The sequence below is a fragment of the Vidua chalybeata genome, chromosome 18 (assembly GCF_026979565.1).
Source record: "Vidua chalybeata isolate OUT-0048 chromosome 18, bVidCha1 merged haplotype, whole genome shotgun sequence".
NCBI lineage: Eukaryota > Metazoa > Chordata > Aves > Passeriformes > Viduidae > Vidua > Vidua chalybeata.
Window position 1 is genome coordinate 2,521,545 of NC_071547.1, and position 17,161 is coordinate 2,538,705.

The 17,161-nt window shown below is 48.3% G+C and overlaps 3 protein-coding genes across 9 annotated transcripts; 1 reads left to right on the top strand and 2 right to left on the bottom strand.

Annotated features, from left to right (window-relative positions):
- Nucleotides 1–36: 36 nt before the first annotated feature.
- Nucleotides 37–2,352, bottom strand: SNRNP35 (small nuclear ribonucleoprotein U11/U12 subunit 35). Its single transcript, XM_053959935.1, has 2 exons — nt 2,266–2,352; nt 37–1,732 (listed from the first exon to the last, which is right to left on the bottom strand). Exon 2 carries the CDS (start codon nt 1,727–1,729, stop codon nt 932–934), a length of 798 nt encoding a protein of 265 aa, XP_053815910.1. The 5' UTR covers nt 1,730–1,732; nt 2,266–2,352; the 3' UTR covers nt 37–931.
- On the top strand, nt 2,043–6,805 carry RILPL2 (Rab interacting lysosomal protein like 2). Of its 2 annotated transcripts, none has more exons than XM_053959934.1 (4): nt 2,043–2,796; nt 3,630–3,781; nt 5,585–5,678; nt 6,051–6,139. In XM_053959934.1, the coding sequence occupies exons 1-3, from the start codon at nt 2,206–2,208 to the stop codon at nt 5,655–5,657; spliced, it is 816 nt and encodes a 271-aa protein (XP_053815909.1). In that variant the 5' UTR covers nt 2,043–2,205; the 3' UTR covers nt 5,658–5,678; nt 6,051–6,139. The 2 variants fall into 2 exon arrangements, with proteins under 2 accessions (XP_053815909.1, XP_053815908.1); XM_053959933.1 differs by lacking the exon at nt 5,585–5,678 and adding an exon at nt 6,640–6,805 and having other exon boundaries at nt 2,109–2,796; nt 6,051–6,161.
- KMT5A (lysine methyltransferase 5A) lies at nt 2,835–16,875 on the bottom strand. Of its 6 annotated transcripts, none has more exons than XM_053959929.1 (9): nt 16,158–16,509; nt 13,952–14,108; nt 12,918–13,134; nt 12,162–12,246; nt 11,752–11,811; nt 11,073–11,263; nt 10,207–10,339; nt 4,158–4,267; nt 2,835–3,214 (listed from the first exon to the last, which is right to left on the bottom strand). In XM_053959929.1, exons 1-9 carry the CDS (start codon nt 16,311–16,313, stop codon nt 3,208–3,210), a joined length of 1,116 nt encoding a protein of 371 aa, XP_053815904.1. In that variant the 5' UTR covers nt 16,314–16,509; the 3' UTR covers nt 2,835–3,207. The 6 variants fall into 6 exon arrangements, with proteins under 6 accessions (XP_053815904.1, XP_053815906.1, XP_053815902.1 ...); XM_053959931.1 differs by having other exon boundaries at nt 10,203–10,339; XM_053959927.1 differs by lacking the exon at nt 2,835–3,214 and having other exon boundaries at nt 3,760–4,267.
- Nucleotides 16,876–17,161: the final 286 nt, after the last annotated feature.

Consider the following 17,161-nt stretch of genomic DNA (forward strand, 5'->3'; position numbering starts at 1 on the left):
AAGGTTTAAGACAGAGCCATTCCAAGACTGATGAAATACAATTTAAAATACATTATATATTTAGGAATGGCTTATGATGACAAAGAACATGACAGAGCCTTTTCCAGACAGTACTGTAAGCTCCTTAATGGAAGAGGTGTGTCTGTATTTACACATCCTAGCCCTGAAAAAGATGTTTTGCCCTGTTTTCCCCAGTTCAGCTAAAACCAGCAGCAAGCCCAGTTTCCAGAATGGATTTAAACCCTGTGTAGAAGGGTGAGGACAGAATGAGTGCAGCTGCAACCACATTTACCCATGACACCCTCCTTCAGTGACTGTCCATGGATTCATCAGAAACATGAGGCTTTTTCTGACGTGCTTACTGCCCTGTGGTGCACATTCCTCTGTACAAAGGAGTTTCATCCTCCCATGTCATAGACAGTGGGCTGGTTCTGTGTTTCTCACCTGGCAGAACTAGTTAAGGACACAGTATCAATAAAGGTCTTGCCTGTCCCAGTGTCTTCACAAAAATGAAGCCACTTCCCATCAGCTTCTGTTTTGGGGCACAAAAGTTTCAGAAGTTTGTTGCTTCTTCATTCCTGTGTCTCCAGCACGGGACTGTTTCATAACAGACCTGTGGACATCTGGCACACGGATAACTCCTCACCCAGGCAGCCAGACAAGGTGTGTGCTCATCTCAGTGGGATGCCTGTATGCACGGTGCACTTCTTACAGCCATCACCAGTTCAAAAACATTCATACAAAAGTTTATTTTCTCTAAAGAACAATTCTACACACATCTGAACTGCAGTAGGAACCAAACCATAGAGAGCTGCTGGCAGCAGAGTCACAGGCATAAGGTGGCAACACCACAGCTTGTTCTGGGAATGCTGTCACAGCCCCGAGCTGCTGTAAGGGTAGGTCACACACCCCAAGGACAAGGCATGGTCACCTATCGGTGCTTATCATCATCTCTTTGCTTCTTGGTATCTCTGTCCCTGCTCCGGTCTCTATCCCTGTCCTTCCTGTCTCTGTCCTTCCTTTCCCTCCCCCTGCTCCTCTCCTCTTTGGAGTCTCTCTCTCTCTCACTGTCACCCCAAGCCCATGACCTCTCCCTTTCAGGCCAGCGTTTGTCCCTGCTCCTCTCATGGTCCCGGTCCCTTGTTCTCCAGTCCCTCGTTCCCTCACGAGACCAGTTTCTTTTCTCTGATGATCCTTCTCCATAGAAATCATTTTTCATGTTTGGCAAATTGATGGGCTTTCGGAAAGGTCTGTCCCGTCCTCCGAACCGCAGCTGCCCAGATTCTTTTTTGCCTCCAAACCCACCCCCAAGCCTCCGGGGAATCCATCCTTTGAGAGTTCTTTCCAGTTCAAAGTCTACGAAGATCTCATGTTGGTCAATGACCAGCCTGTTGGCATCTCTGTGGGCCTTCAGCAGCGCACGCTCCTCTTTGTACTCAATAAACGCATAACCCTTGGAAAATCCTGTGACCAGGTCTCGAACCAGACGGATCTTTCTGATGTCTCCATAGCGGGAAAAAACCTCCTTTAACTTCTCTTCTGTGGTCTGAAAATTGAGCCTCGCCACAAAGAGGGTGAGGTGAGGATCTCCCGTGACGCCCTTGTTGGGTACGTACCGTGCCAGCATCGCCCGCCATATGGCCCGGTCGTGGGGCTCCTCGTCCGTGCCATCGATGCTGCCAGCCTTGAGGGGGTCGTACTCCTTCGCTATGGGAGCCCAGTCAGCCATTGTCTAGTGGGGGAGAACACACATGGCACAGGCTCACGGCTGTGTCAGAACAGCCTGTGCAAGAAGCGCTTCCAACACCGCTGCACTGTGTTCATCCAAAAATCCCCCAAAGCGTGACACACGAAAATAAACCAGCCGTGTCGCTGTTGTGTGAGTCCGCATGCCGGGACGGAGCCGTGTCGGGGAGCCGCATCCTCCCCTGGCCTACCCCGGCCTGAGGGGCCCCGGCCTTCCCCCGTGCCTGCCCGGCCGAGGAGGCCCCTCAGCCCCGCTCCCGCTGCCGCCTGTCCCCTCACCCGCCCGGCTCGGCGGGACGCGACTCTCCCGGCGGGCAGGGGCCGATCCGCCGGCCCGGAGGAGCCGCAGCCGCTCCCGCCGGGGTCCATTTCAGCCCCTTTCCCCGCTCCCGGAGCCCGCCAGTCCCCCCGCCCCGCTCCCGGAGCCGCCGAGGCGGACGTGGCGCTGCGGAAAGGCCGATGCGTTCGCCCGCCTCGGTGCCGGTTCCCGGGGCTGCCGGAGAGGCCCCCGTCCCTTACCGGCAGCGGAGCGCGGGCGGTGCCTCCTCAGGGGAAGGGGCAGGGCGGGAAGCGGAGCGGGGCCGCGGCCGCCGCCGCGGGAGCGCCGGGGGCGGGAGGGGCCGCTCCGCCCGCGGCCCCGCCGGCAGCGCCGCCCGGCCCGCCTGGGAGGGAGGGAGGGAGCGCCGGGGTGCGGCGGGCATGGAGCGGGGCCGGGACGGGGAGGAGGAGCTGGAGGAGGAGGAGGAAGAGGATGAGGAGGAGGATGGCGGCCCAGAGAGCGCCCTGGAGAAGAGCCCGTTCCAGCTGACGGCCGCAGATGTTTACGACATCTCGTCCGTGGTGGGCCGGGACCTGCTGCAGCTCCGCGCCGGGCCGCAGCTGCCCGCCGCCCGCGCCCGGCTGCAGTTCAGGATCGTCAGGGTGCTGGAGATGCTGGAGGCGCTGGTGAGCGAGAGCAGCGTGGCCGAGGAGCAGCTGCGGCGGGAGCGGGACAGCCTCCGGCGGGAGCTGGAGCAGCTGCGGGCGGCAGCCCGCGGGAGCGCCCCGCAGGTGGGTGCGGGACTCGGCCGGGACACACGGGACTCAGCCGGGACACACGGGACTCGGCCGGGACACACGGGCCCCTTCCCCAGCACGGGCACACCGTGCGCGGGTCGCAGAGCGCGCCCAGAACCACACCAGATGGGCCGGCCGATACTTGTGGTCTCTTTTGTGTCAGCGGGACGAGTCTCACAAAGTCACTTCCCGTCTTTGGCCATGAAAGCCTTGAAGCTCGTTCCTTCGGGGTGGTTGCAGTGCTGTGGGTTCCTCGCTCGTTTCGCTGCAGTGACTGACCCGGCAAAGTTGGGTCGGTCACGCACAAAGACACGCACAAAGTTCAGGGAGTACAAACCCACCGTGTTCAGCTCTTGCACAACACCGGCCCCATAGAGACGACTGTATGCAAACACTGAGGCTTTGCTACTCCCTGTAAGGGAAATGGATGTCTTGAGGTTTTAAATCAAAAAAGGCGAGTTCAGTTCTCACCTTTCTTTGACACAGAATTTTGGTGTGGCATTACATGGCTCAGCCTCACTCATCATCTGGGAACAATCTGATAAAAGCATCTTCTTGACAACTAAATTGCAAACTCTTGGGACAGAGACTTTGCTTTTAACTGTGGTCAGAGCCTGTCACAGTTGTGGCCTATACTTGGCTGGTGAGCACAGTCACTAAGAATACAAAAATATGAAGTATAATTAACTGCTTGGGAAAAAAAAATCAGGATTGTGATGAATTCATACTAGTTCTAAAAATTCCATATTTGTAAAATCCAGATATTTTACTCTCTGAATGCTGAGTTTTTTGAGAGGTTACATGATCCACCACTGTTTATTTTACAGCCCAGCCTTGGACCAGATCAAATGGTGATAGACCTCACAGACCCCAACCGGCCCCGGTTCACGTTACAGGAGCTCCGAGATGTACTGCAAGAGAGGAACCAGCTGAAAGCTCAGCTTCTCGTGGTGCAAGAGGAGCTACAGTGCTATAAGAGGTAAAGCTTGAAGTCAGCAGAGAACTAATAGCACTAATAACAAGTACTTCATGAAGCTTATCAGGTGAGAGTCTTGCAGGTTTGGGCCCCTAGGTCAGGATAGGCACTGTCCAGATATGTAAGTGACCCTGTGCTCCCCAGAGCATACAAGTGAGCAAAGAAAAATGGGGGAACAATGAAGTCTCTATGCAACACGATTTAAAAACCAAATCCCTTGTCTTCTGCACAGTTCTCAGCCCATTCCCATAATTGTCCCACTCTCGGCCTACGCAGAGTTACTCCCACTCCACATCCAGGCTGGGTTCTCGTGCACAGGAATTCATCTGTGCAGTCCCAGCAGCTGCACACACACTGTGTCTAAAGCCACACTACATACCAAAGAGCACGGGGGGTTTCCAGCTCAGATTTAGTCAAACTTTCCTTCCTCCTGCAGCACCACGCTGGGTGATCTCCGGTCCTTTGCTCCCACGGGGGTGTGGCACTGATCTAGAAACAGAATATTGAGCTCTTTCATCATTCATGATAAGCTGTGGGGTTTTTAAGACTGCCAACAGAGTGTAAGGCCCTTGAACTGTGCAAAGCAAGTGATTTCAGAGAAGGGTTTGGTCTTTCCAGAAGGGAGAGACAGTGTGAGTCAAAGGGTGGGATGTGGGAAGGGTCTTGATCTTGGTGCTACAAATTAATTCACCCCAAAGCTCTCCTTCCCAACCTCTGCCCCCTCTCATCAGGTTGGATTATAAACTCTTTGGGTCAAGAAATTACTTCTTGATCTAGACACAAAATGTCTGAGCACATTAGATTTCAGTTGGGATATCTCAGCAGCACCCTCCTGGATACAGCGAGCCCGCCCTTTGGCTTGTCTGTAACAGGCACGTTAAGCCAAGAAGTTACACTTAAATCCAAGAATTTATAAACTGCCTGACAGCACTTCCCCTGCTCAGCTGGCTGCTTTGCTGTGCAGCACTGGAATGGCTTCTTGCTTTGATTTCCCAGCTGTAACACAGTTTAGTACAGGCCAAGTTAAAAATGTAACAGTGGGAATGTTTTCAGGTTTTTAGTGATCTGAGTCACAGTGCTGTGCACCAAGAGCAGGGCAGGGCTGCTTTTCAAGTCGAGTAATTTGTGAGATTATCTCCTCATACAGTGTTACAGCTTAAGCCAAAACCCGTTTTCCCTCTAAACAGTCACATAAAATCCTAATTGTAATTGTAGTAAAGAGTAATTGTGCAGGAGAAGAGGATAAATATATGTTCTAAAATGCCTTGTACACATTGGAAATAAGCTCTGCATAACACAAGGTAACAAACATCTCAGAGACTGGCTCAAAGTGACCGGTGGTGTTTGGGGGCTGCATTTTTCATCATGATTTCTGGGTAGAAGTTACTACACAGATGTTAGAGCTCTGCCGTGTCACCCAACAGCTCACTGTCTCATTTACCCAAGAGGAGAGTCTGCCTCAGAATTACCCTGTGCCTGGTGTCACACCAGTTTTTAAGTGCTCTGTGTTTTTATTTCTGAATCCAGTTGAGTGTTGCTTGGCTGCTCTTTGCCTGCAGCTACTGCAGTCACAAGCTTTGATCCACTGAGCTCTCCAAATGACTGAGGTCAGCTCAGGACATGCTGTGAAAACACTGAGTGTGCAGGCTGAGAAAATCTCACCCTGTTCCAGGCAGGGAAAACATCCTTTGGTCAAACCGAAACTGTTGCCTGGAGTAGGCGGTTACAGCTTCTGGAGTGTAGAAACACTGAAGTGGGATGGCAAAATCTAGAGCTGAGGCAAAGCCTTTCTTCTCTCCTCTGTAGGGTGGAAAGAGGAACAGGCAGCTGCCTTGCAGGGGAGCTGGGAACCTCCCGTCTGTTCCCAGGCCTGGTGTGAGCCTGGGTGGCTGCGCTGGAGGTACCACACATCCACCCCTGCAGAAGTTCACCATTTGTGTCCTCACCCTCCCCTTACCCTTGGACTTTTGCACAAATCCAAGTGTGATTACACTTCCCTTTCACCCCCATTATGACTTGCCATTTTTTCTCTGTGGAGAAGTCAGCTTGTTACTTTTTTAGTGTTCTCATTAAAGCATAACCCTGGCACCATTACACTGCTGTATTTAGAGATAATAATTCATTATTTTCAGTTCACTACAAGGAAGAGGCTGGGCCACCATCCCTGTCCTGTGAACACTCATTCACCCATGTCCAGTGAGAGGTCTAACTCATGCACTGTCACACTCTGCACAAACCCCCAAAAAATAAACAAAACCATTTCTTTTCCCAGTGGGATCATCTCACAGAAAAGGGACCAAACTGAAGAACTGGAAAAAGAAGCCAGTGGCAGCAGTGCTGGCAGCAGAAAGGACAGTGAAGAGAAGACAATCATCAAACGGTTGTAAGTTTGTCTGCAGCTTTTGGGGCAGAATTTGTGACAACATGGCCCACTCCTTTCACAGTGAATCCAGGAATGGATGCTGAACTTTAGTCTAGTTGGCTGGATATTGTTTTCTGCTCTCCATGTAAAGTTGAAAACCTGATAAAGCAATCTCTTCCTGGGGAAAAAGCACTGCACAGGAAAGCAACCTCCACCCAGGCAAGCAGGGAGTCACTTTTTTTCCTAGGAAAAACAAGCATTCCTGAACAAAATGATTCAATACTTGCCTCCACTGCCAGCCCCTCAGGGCTGTGCTGTGGGAGGACCCCAGCTGGCCTCAGGCTTTATTTACATTGTACACAAAACCCACAAGCTCAGGGTCTGTCCCTAAAGTCCCCCAAAATAGCACATTGACAGGGCCAGCCCCCTGCCTATTCCTTGTTTTCCAGTTGTACATTATTGTTTCCTTGCTGCTATTGATTTTCTTCTCTTTTTTTAGGTTTTCTTTTAAACATGGAAAATGAGTATCCTCAAGGACTTTGCTGCTGGTGAGAATGGCACTGATGAGCCTCAGAGGCATTGGGAAAGACAATGATTGGAAGCAGCAGCATCACTCCTACTGTAGAGAATGAGCAATCTCATTAAAATAATGTTGTATAATATTCTTTCAGAATAGATTTTACTCTGCTTTTTCAGAAACTGTTTGAAACAGACACTTTTTGTATTTCTTACTGTCAGACATTACCCACATGTAGAAAATAAAACATTTATACAAAGTTGGGGTTTATTCTTATTAGAAGAGCCTGTGATGATCTGTACTACAGCATACTTATCCTGTCCAGCTATCAAAACATTCAGCCCAAATGATTTTGTAAGATGAAGGTAAGTTAAGAGAGACATGCCATTCAAAAGTGGTTGTTTGGGGGTGAGATGAACAGCAGAGAAAAGCACAGTGAAGGAAGAAAAGCTGCTGCAATTGGGCTCTGCCCACGTGAAGGGCTGAGGTGCAGGCAGTGCTCAGACTGGAACAGATGCAGCAAACATTTCATTTCTGACAGCTGAAGGTCTCCTGTGGTAGGGAGTTGTGTTTTGCACAAGCTCTGTTCTTTCAATCACCTGCCACAAGCTGTGTATTGGCCCCAGTAATGAGATTTAGCAGCAGTGGAAGCATATAGGGCAAACAGAGGAGTGGGGAAAGAAGCTTGAAAGACACCAATTAGGTTCTCTATTTAGAAAGATAGAATATCCAGAGCAGAAGTCTGAACAGACATAAAAGAAGCAGTGACAGGTATCAAGCTGTGATCTTACTCTCTTCAGGAATAAAAGCAGACTCTGAAGTCTTTTGATTCCCTCTCCTACACTGGCAGCATGAAATATAGGGCATTTCACACATCTGCTCAGCTGCACAATGTAAATGTGGCTCAGCAGAAGGCAGAGCTGCAGCCTCCCTTCAGAGGTCAGGAACAACTGTTTGTTAGCAAAGCCACACCACAGGTGGCTGACCCAAGCCAGCTGGTTTAGCCAGGGCACAGAACCACTGAAGGCCTTTTGCCATTTTCAAGATATCAATAAGCCTTGGGCATGCCCTCATTGTGTATTTTCTAGAGCATGGCAACAGGGAAGGCAGTTACTGCAGGGCCTGAGCAGAGGCTTTGTGCACAGAAAAATGAAACAAAGAAACAATCAATCAGCAACAGCCAGGATGCATCTCTGAGCTGAAGAGAGATGCTGACTTGTGATCTGAATTCCATCCTCTTCCATGGTTTATCCAGGGATGTATTTTCCAATTTCCTTTAAAAAGCAGTTTAGCTCCCAACCCAAGGGTATCTTTCCCTGTGACACCTTGTTAGAAGATGAAGCCTTCCTGTGAGGCACAGAGATAAACACCCAAAGGACACATTCCAGTGAGAAGTACATTGAGATAGATCCCTAGATCTCTGTATGCGTTCCTAGAAAAGTAAAGGATACATATGCAGTGCAACATGAGCTTTATTTCCATCCTCCAACGCAGTGCTACTCAATTACCAGTTAAGCTTTCAGAGAAGACATTTTCTTTGTATGTAAAACAGGGAGATCTTTCCCCTTTCTTGTTTACAAAAGTGATGCTGAAGTACAGAGGTTTTAAGCTATTCAACCTGATAGAGAACACGTAAATGTTTAAATAAAATATTAAAAAAAAAATTTATTCCAATTTTGACTTAAGGGAAGTGCTGTAGTTTAACAAGACACTGTACACATTGCTGAGGTCTCTGTTACTGAGACCAGAGAAAAATCAGTGCCAACTCAGACAAGTTGGTCAACGAGGCTTACCTGAAACTCAGTACATGTAATGTAACAGGTCTCCAGTTAATTCTTCCGAAATGGGAAAATACCTAGGCGTGCTCTGACGAGTTTGCCTTGTGTGAAGCAGTAAATAATATAAAGCATTTAATAGCTAATGACTTTCACAGCTTTCTTTCAAAATGCTCATAAAACTGCAATGGAGACAGGTAGTATAGCAGCCGTTTCATCAATAATAAATATATTCTTTATTTTACAGAGACATTGTCTTCAAGTTTTTAATTTAAAAAATACATCACTAAGCCACCTCTCTTGCTGCTGGAGCACACAACCAGGATGTTGTTGCTATCTGACCTATCACATAGGCAAGCATAAGATTGTCTAGAGGGCATTCAGCTGGAACAGCAGCAGCCTTCAAGACATGAGGAATAGAAGACATTAACAGAGCCACAGATCCCTTGCTGACATCTTCCAGCAGCAAGCGTGGCTGATGGCTCACAGCCATTTTCATCTACACACATGCCAAGCCTGCCTTGGCAAAAATTCCAACTGGTAAGAATTCCTCTTTAACATAAAGGACCTGCATTGTATTGCCTGCCTATATCCCAGATTTGGCTCTCCAACAGAAACGTTCCGAACATCCACGAGATGCCAAGCGCTCGACTGCCATGTGAGACAGTGGGACCACACGTGCTGGACAGACCTACAGGACCAGGCAATAAGGAATCTACTTTCTTCACTGCATCAACTCCATCACTACAGTTTGAAGCTGCATATGAAGATGACTCCTATTTTTGGAACCACTATGCTCTACTTCAAGCATTCACAGTAAATAAATAGCTTCTGATGTGGCTAATTAGCATAGGAAGGCAATATAAAAAAATTTTTGAGAGAGTTTTTACTTCTTTAAAATCCTCTGGGAGACACCTCCAAGAATCAGCCATCGACTATAAAAAAGGTACCTTCTCAAAGTTTAGAAAATAAGTAAATGTCAAACATTAATTCTCACTGTGAAGTTCTATCTTCACATCTGTAATCAGTATCAACCCAGTCTACCAAAATTTATCCTCATTTGGCTGGGAGTAATTTCTCCAAAGGAAGCAGTCAATCTGACCATCCTTTTCACTCAGTGCCAGTGCATTTGAAGTTCATTGCCAACAGAATGTATGACACAGGAGAAGCTGGATTCCTACCACAAATTATTTGAGAATGACAGTAGCATCCATCTCAGAGAAGCCTGTCAGCACTGGGCTGTGAAAAGCAGTCTGACAGGCAGTCAAGCCACTGGATGACCAAGTCAGAGTACAGCAGTACTTCTGTCATAAAGCCAAGTTCAGCACCCCAAAGTGGGGCGTGAGATTTCCTTGCAAAAGCAGAAGCACAACCCCAGTGATTAAGTTTCTGTGCAAGTCTTTCACTGCTCAAGTGGCACTGGTCACTACGCAGAAGCATTCGAATTTTAAGGAGGGTTTTCCTTTTATGATATAAAAGTTTTGGCAATCTAAGATCAATCATTCAAGCCTGCCTGGAAAACTGTAATAGGTATTTAAATACTGCAAAGCAAAAAGGCAGTTTTTAAGGAGCTCGGAAGACCATAAGCCATCCACTAAGAAAGCTGAGGGAAGTGAGGGCAGAAAAAAAAAAAATTCACTGACTCCTTGTAGAACACTCAGTCCAAAAATAAAAACCCCAAAACAAGGAAGATGAGTTAGTGTTTCAGCCACGGGTGAGCTTCAATGGAAGCTTTGCTTCTGTCTCCATAGTCGTACAACAGTTCTTCACCTGCCTTAATGTCCCTGGAAGCTATGAGGATGAGATGAGGCACACCATCGATGTCGTGGAGCTTGGTCTGACAATTGCCACACTTGCTGTGATTAATGAGCCTTCCCAGACGATTCGTTTCTTTCGTAGCATCGACACTGCAAGAGCAAGAACAGAACGCGGGATTGCGCCTGGGACAAGGGCACGCTTGTGGACAAAGCCCAAAGTGCAAATCACACAAAGAAGGAGGAATCCACACCAGTCTTGAAAAACTAAGGAGAAACAAAATCTTATCGTGTTACATTACAGAACAACCATGATTAAATAAGCAGCCATAATATGGCAAGGCAGGGAAACGGAAACAAATCTGTGAGATTTTTAAGTTCGTACAAAACCCATAAAATGAAACATTTAGACTGTTTGAGCTGCCTGTTTCCAGGAATAGCAGAATCCAGATGTGAAAAAAATTATAAAGCTTGGACTGGAGTGGGTGTCAGAGACTAGAGCAACAAGGACACCCAGTCAAAGTCAAAAGAAATGTTTCTCTTCCAGGGAGTCTCTCCATCCTGCTTCCCAAACCAACTCCTCTCAACTCAGATAAAGGAGTCCATTTTACAAGAGGATAAATTTAGGCAGAAGACCACTGCAGAACTACAAGCCTCATCCAAGCACAGCAGCTCTCCACATAGCTTGTGCTGTACTTCAAAGAAGAGGGCTTTGAGTCACCTACCATTCCTCACAGCCCAGACGTACAGGAGGCTCTCAGACCATGGATCAGTGCTCCGAAAGATTTCATAATTCACAGTTCCCATTAAAAACAAGAAATTTGCATGAAAACAAGAAAATAATTAGAAGCATTCAAAGCCTCTATCAATAGAAACTTGAGCTTACCAGTAGGTTTTGCTGAGGTACTGGAAATAGTACATATAGCAGCCTGTGGATGGGTCTTGAGCATACACAGCCTCTCGTTTCTTGGCATCAGTGATCTCAATGAGATCCCCATGATACTCAACCACAAATTCTCCTCGATTAAAATGTTTAGTAGCAATTACTCCTCTCCCTTTGCCATCAATGTAATCAATCTGTTGAGTTGAAAAGAAAATACTTTCTTATTTCCCAGCTGATTTACATCATTGCAGATACGCTGATTACTAGGAAACGATTTGTCATTAAAAAACTGCTGCAAAAGGGAATTCGTGTGTACTGCAGACAAAGCTGTAGAAGCACAATGTATGGCACAGTGGAAGAAATGCAGGATGAGTTTGGGACACACTCTGAGTTACTGGGTAGCTGGACACAAAGTCTTCCAACCAAAGAACTTAGGAGTGCATTTCTGTGAAGACCTTAAAGCCCCCTCAGTATTTGTAACTGAGGTTGCACATACATACCCTTCACTCAGAAGGATATTGCTCACTCAAAGGAAGGACTGTGTGTTCCAGTTTTCCTGCATTTTCATCAGAGAATCGCAGGGTCCTGAGACTGAGTTCTGCTACTCTTGGTTTAAATAGATTAACATCAAGATACTGTATAATAAACAGTACATGACTACTTAGGTTGGCACTGCAGTTACCTTCATTCCTTCTTCTTTCCCACTTGTAATCAGCTCATCTATTTTCCTTCTTTCCTCAGTCTGTAGAATAAACAAGAACAATCAAAACCATAATATTGTTGATAGCTTTTGTAGCTTCTTCTAGAGCTGGAAGGAAATTACCCACCAATGACACTCAATTGTTCCAAACCATCCCATATTTCCAGCAAACTGAAGAGCAAAAAGACAGATTTCTGCTCCCCAAAATACATAAACAGCTAGATTCTGTTCTAAACTGGACCAGCATTTCCAAATCTTAAGCGTGTTCTTAACAATACTTCAAGTGCACAACTTTATTTGCATTTGGAATGGAAACCATAGTTACACACTTTCCCAAATTTTCAGCTAATCAGACATGTTATAAGTAATGTCATTTTAATAAGAAGCACTACCTCCAATTCAGATTTGCTCTTCCTGGAACTTCTTCTAACTGGGTAATAATCTGTCACTTTTCGATTTGGTGTTCTTCCTTGTGTTCTAAGGAGGAAGAAAAAGAGAAAACACACACTCATTTCAGACTATTTGTTAAGTTACACTGCTAGAGCAAAGGTACGTGCAAGAATTTTTTATTTGAGCTTGGTAAGCTGAAAGGCAATCAATATGAATCAGTGTTTTTTATCAGTACTCTTAGCTTCAAGCCACAGCTACATCCCCTTTTCTTCCCCACACTATTTCCATTACTCCAGTACTAATTCTTGAACAATACAAGTGAGATGTCGTTGGAAATCAACTGAAGGTCACATTGCAAGTCTGGGGCCCCCTGCGTGCCTCGCCAGAAGGCACTCGAAAATTTAGGTCATGAAAACTGCTTGGCAAGGAATTCATTAATGTTAGGTCATATTACTCTGATACCAAGAGAAAGGGTATCAGCTCAGCCAGGAAGCCTCCAACTGTTCTGTTTCTGACAAGACACATTCCCATTTGTCCACAGGAAAGTAGGTCTTAATGGCTCATTAATTTATTTTCTTCCACAGGTGACCAGCAAATGTTTCACTTGTGATAGAACAATAGAACACATTAACCTTGCTTTCAAGACAAACAAGTCCTCTGCAAAGTAGGTTCGGGGATGCTATTTTAGGGTTTTTAAAGCATGATATTCTTGAGAAAACAAAGAGCCCCTTCCTTTCACAATTCCATAAGTCACTTACTTTTTCCTTGGTCCTCGTTTTGCTTTAACCATCTTCTTCTGAGCTGGCTTTGCATTGGCCTCCTCAGCACTGCAGTCTGCAGGCAGGGGAGTCTTTTGGGTTTCCACAGTTTCTTCTTGGTTTTGATCAGAGGGCACCGAAGGATTGCACCCACCCTCCTTATCCTTCTGGTCTTCTGGTTTCACAGCACCTTCAACTATTTTGCCACTCTTTTTTCCTGGTGACAAGGAAATCGAGTAAGGCTCTGAACTTAGGGCCAACTATACCCGAGTGCTTTAAATTAATTCCAGTGGTTTAGAGTTCTGTCAAATGAGAGAAAAAGGAGAGCAATGACCCTGCACTGCTGGGCTCAGCAGCTGCAGATGTTGGTACCAAGAAGCCAATGCCACACAGGGTAAATCCATGGGAGCTAAAGGGCTGGCACTGACAAGAAATCTACACTCCCCACAACCAACATTTACTTGTTTTTTTTGCATCCTACCTCAATACAACCACATCCTCCTCCTCAGATAACTGACTCAGAGGTAGGTGAGAGTGGTTTAAAGCTCAATAACGCTTTTATCTAGAGTAAATCATCAGGTTTAACAGTCCCATCTGCTGAGACAGATGTTTCAGTCTCACTGGAGAAAAGAAACACAGCAGCAAGGCCTCAGCAGCGGGACAAGCTAAAGCCATCTTCCCTTCCTTGTCAAAACTGGGGAGCCAAATTAGGAACTAAAGGCCCCAAGTTTCCAGAAAGCCTGACACTCCCTGCGTCAAATGGGACTGAAAAAACCTGCTTGTAAAAGTGTTTGCATCAAAGTGCTTTGACAAATTACCAAGGCTGTTAAATGCACCTTTAAACACAAGCCAGATGGGTTTTCTTCCCCTTCATAAACTTACAGAACACTCCCATTTCTAGTCACTGTGAAGCCTGGCACTCAGCATCCACAATCTGGGCTCCTCCTCACTGCTTTTATTTCTTGATGAAAATGTTCGAATTGGGGGAGTGGGAGCACATTCACCAAGATAAGCAATCCAAAGCTCAATCTTACCAGCTCCTTTCCTGTAGGTTTCCTTTAGTGTTTTGCCCTGACATTTCACCTCGTGATACATGACAGAGTTTTCTTCTTGAAGCGGGGGGCGAGCACCAGGAGTTTTGTTGGGATTCAGGTAGCTGTAGATTTTGGATTGACCAATAAACACATTCTCCTAAAACAGACCCACACAAAAAGATCAGTTCAGCACAGAAATTTCAGGAACCTCAAGCTGGCATCCACAACAGTCTGCAGCAACCAGGGCTGACAGGTGTTTGTGCTGATGCAAATTACACTCTTTGAAGCATCACCCTCACTGAGGTTGTGATTTCTAAGCGAAAACATAACAGTGCTGAGCACACTGAGAACTTAGTAAATAATAAAATGTGGCAGGATGGGGTAATCATAGCTAACTCCAGCCTCCACCCTTGTGCTTCACAGTATGAACTTTGGTGCTAAAAAAAACCCCAAGCCTGAGCTCCTAGGGAAGAAGGCGGCCTCAAAGAGCACAAGCCAAAAAAAATATGAATAGTGCAGCAAAAATTGCCCAGGCCCAGTAGAGAGCTCTCACAGCCAGAGAGGTATGAGCTACCCAGCTACTCTCAGGAGGTGTCAAATGTTGTTGCAGCAAATTATATGCTCAACTGAGCAGCACAGGAATCGGTTTTACAGCCTACCTTGAGTGACACTTCTCAGCAAAGCACGGGAGATAAACAGTGCTATATTTTACCCATTATATGACATAAAAAAAATAAAATGTAAAGGTTGTCTATGGCAAAAAAAAAGGCCCTTTAAAGAGTCTATGCAAAGCCCAGTCAGGAAAATGGCAAAGCCCCCTGGCATGGGCAGACACCACAGAGCCTGGGGTTTGTTCGCTGGCTCGGGCGCCAAGATGCCAACAGTGAGCAGTGTCAAATTTAGCAAAGATTAGTGGAGTCCTGTCACCTTTGCTTCCACAGCCTCCTGCCACCTGGCTATGTTTGCCTGTGCAGGGTATGGCAGGCACATTCCAACCGTGAAATCTCCGTGTCTGGACAAACAGATGCAACTTGGGCAGAATGAGTTTTTCTTGGCTATAATTTGACTCAACCAAAAGCAATTTTCAGACATTGCATGCCAGTTAAAACAACAAAAATATGCATCCATTTTCTTAGAAAAGCAAGGAACAAAGGGTCCCAGTAGTTAAAAAAGCTCAAATATAGCTGACTAAACAAATACCTCAGTATTTCAGTCACAGACACTGAAAAAGTAAATAAAGTACACAATAGAACAGCTAGGATAATTTTAATAATTAACGTGGTCAAGAATAACAAACTTCCTATCTACGTAATTCACACAAAATTAGACCAGTTAAAGGCTCAAATCTTAGTCCAAAAATAAACTACTAAAGACTGAGATTACGATGGAACAGCCGGAGAAAAAGCAAATAGGACAGACACTCCCTGACCTCCAGTATTTCTGAAAGGCCTATAAAAGGCAAAACTTGCTTATTAAAAAACCGGGGCTTCAAAGCATTAAATACTATGAAAACACTCAATTTTGACAAATACAAGCAACGAACCCTGAGCTTCAAAGTCCTCAAGATTTAGTAAGAAATTTAAATACGGGCATTTTGGGAGAAATGCCCAAAACAGTGAACTGCAGTCCACCTGCCAGCTGAGCCTTCAGGCTTTGAATACACTATGAACAGGAAACGAACAACTATTTTTTCCAGCATAGCTTCCTCCCTTCATTCCCAGCTCCCTTCCTGCTGCGCTCTTGGCGCAGCCGAGATGCCGCTGCCACGTCTTTGTCTGTGCCAGGCTTGAGACCCCGGGGAGCAGGGATTTTCTCAGCACAGCGAAAGACACGAAAGGCTGCAGAGAGGCTCCAGGATTTAATGCAATAGCCACAACTATTTCCATTGGGAGTTAAAGTCAAAGAGACAAGCAGCCTCCGGCCAGCTGCCTGTGACAGAACTACAGGACGGGGAAGATGGCACGGAGGGAATGCCGAGCCTTGTGCCTGCCTGCGGTAGGGCACAGGGAAACACGGAAAGAGTCCGACTGTACTTAAAGTTAACCGATTTCTGAATGATCTGAGGGGTTCCCGAAGGCCCGGGCCCCGCGGCTCCCCGGGGCGGCCCGTACGCCGGCTCGCCCGCACCGGGGGGAAGCGGAGGGCGCAGCAGACCCCCGGGAGCCGCCCGCCCCGCTCCGCCCGCCCAGGCCCGGGCACTGCTTACCCCGCCGGCCCGGGGGCGGCTAGGGCCCTTCCTCTCGGCGCTCTCGGGGCTTGCCTTCTCCACGCCGCCCGCCCTGGTCTTGGGCATGTTCTTCCCTAGGAGCAACGGGGGAAGATCGGCGCCTGAGCCATGTCCGGCGCTGCCGCCCGCGGTCATCGCCCGGCCGCCGCGGCCTGCGCCATGTTTAAAGGGCTGGATGCGGCAGGGCGAGCCGCGGCGGCCCAGCCCCTTCCCGGCGAGCTGCGCACACCGCGCGGGGGAGGAGTCCCGCCGGCCTCGGCTCCCCGCACCTCCCAGGAGGAGCTTCCGCGCCGCGGAGATGCCCCGCGCCGCGCGGGCCCAGCCCTGCCGGCCCCGCCGCGCCCCGGCCCCGCTCCGCTCGTGCCCGCTCCGCCCCGCGCACCTCCGGCCATGGCGGCGGCGGCGGCGGCCCCGCGCCTCGGAGCCCCCGCGCCGGGCGGCCCCGACTGTCCCCGCGGAGTCCCCGCCGCCGCCAACCGCTCCGCAGGGAGACGCCGCGTTACCCTTGGCAACCCCATTGGTTTAACCTCCTGCCAATCATCGCGCTCAGGCCTCTGATTGGCGCAAGCGGCCATGACCCGCCCTCTCCCTGTCACACCGCGGTGGCCGCGGCTCCCGGGAACAGGGTTTAAATGTGCGTTCGCTGAGCGCTGATTGGCCCGTGCCGAGGGCAGGCAGCGCTCTGATTGGCGGTCCGGCAGGGAATGCCCCTCCGCGGCCGGGCCGCGCCACGTGGTGGGAGCGCGCGGGAGCGGGACCCTCCGCGCCCCGTCCGCTCTGCCGGTGCACCGGCACCTCCTGCCGCCGTCCCGCCAACGCTGCCTCCCTCCTGCGCCTCTCCGCAGGGCACGCGGCCCACGCCACCTCGCAGCAGGGATTCGGGGGACCCGTAATCCTGGCGGGATTGTAAAGCTCTGCGAAATTATTAGGCTGCTTTGCACAATGTTTAGCTTAGATATCCCTAGCTGAAATTTAAGTCTATT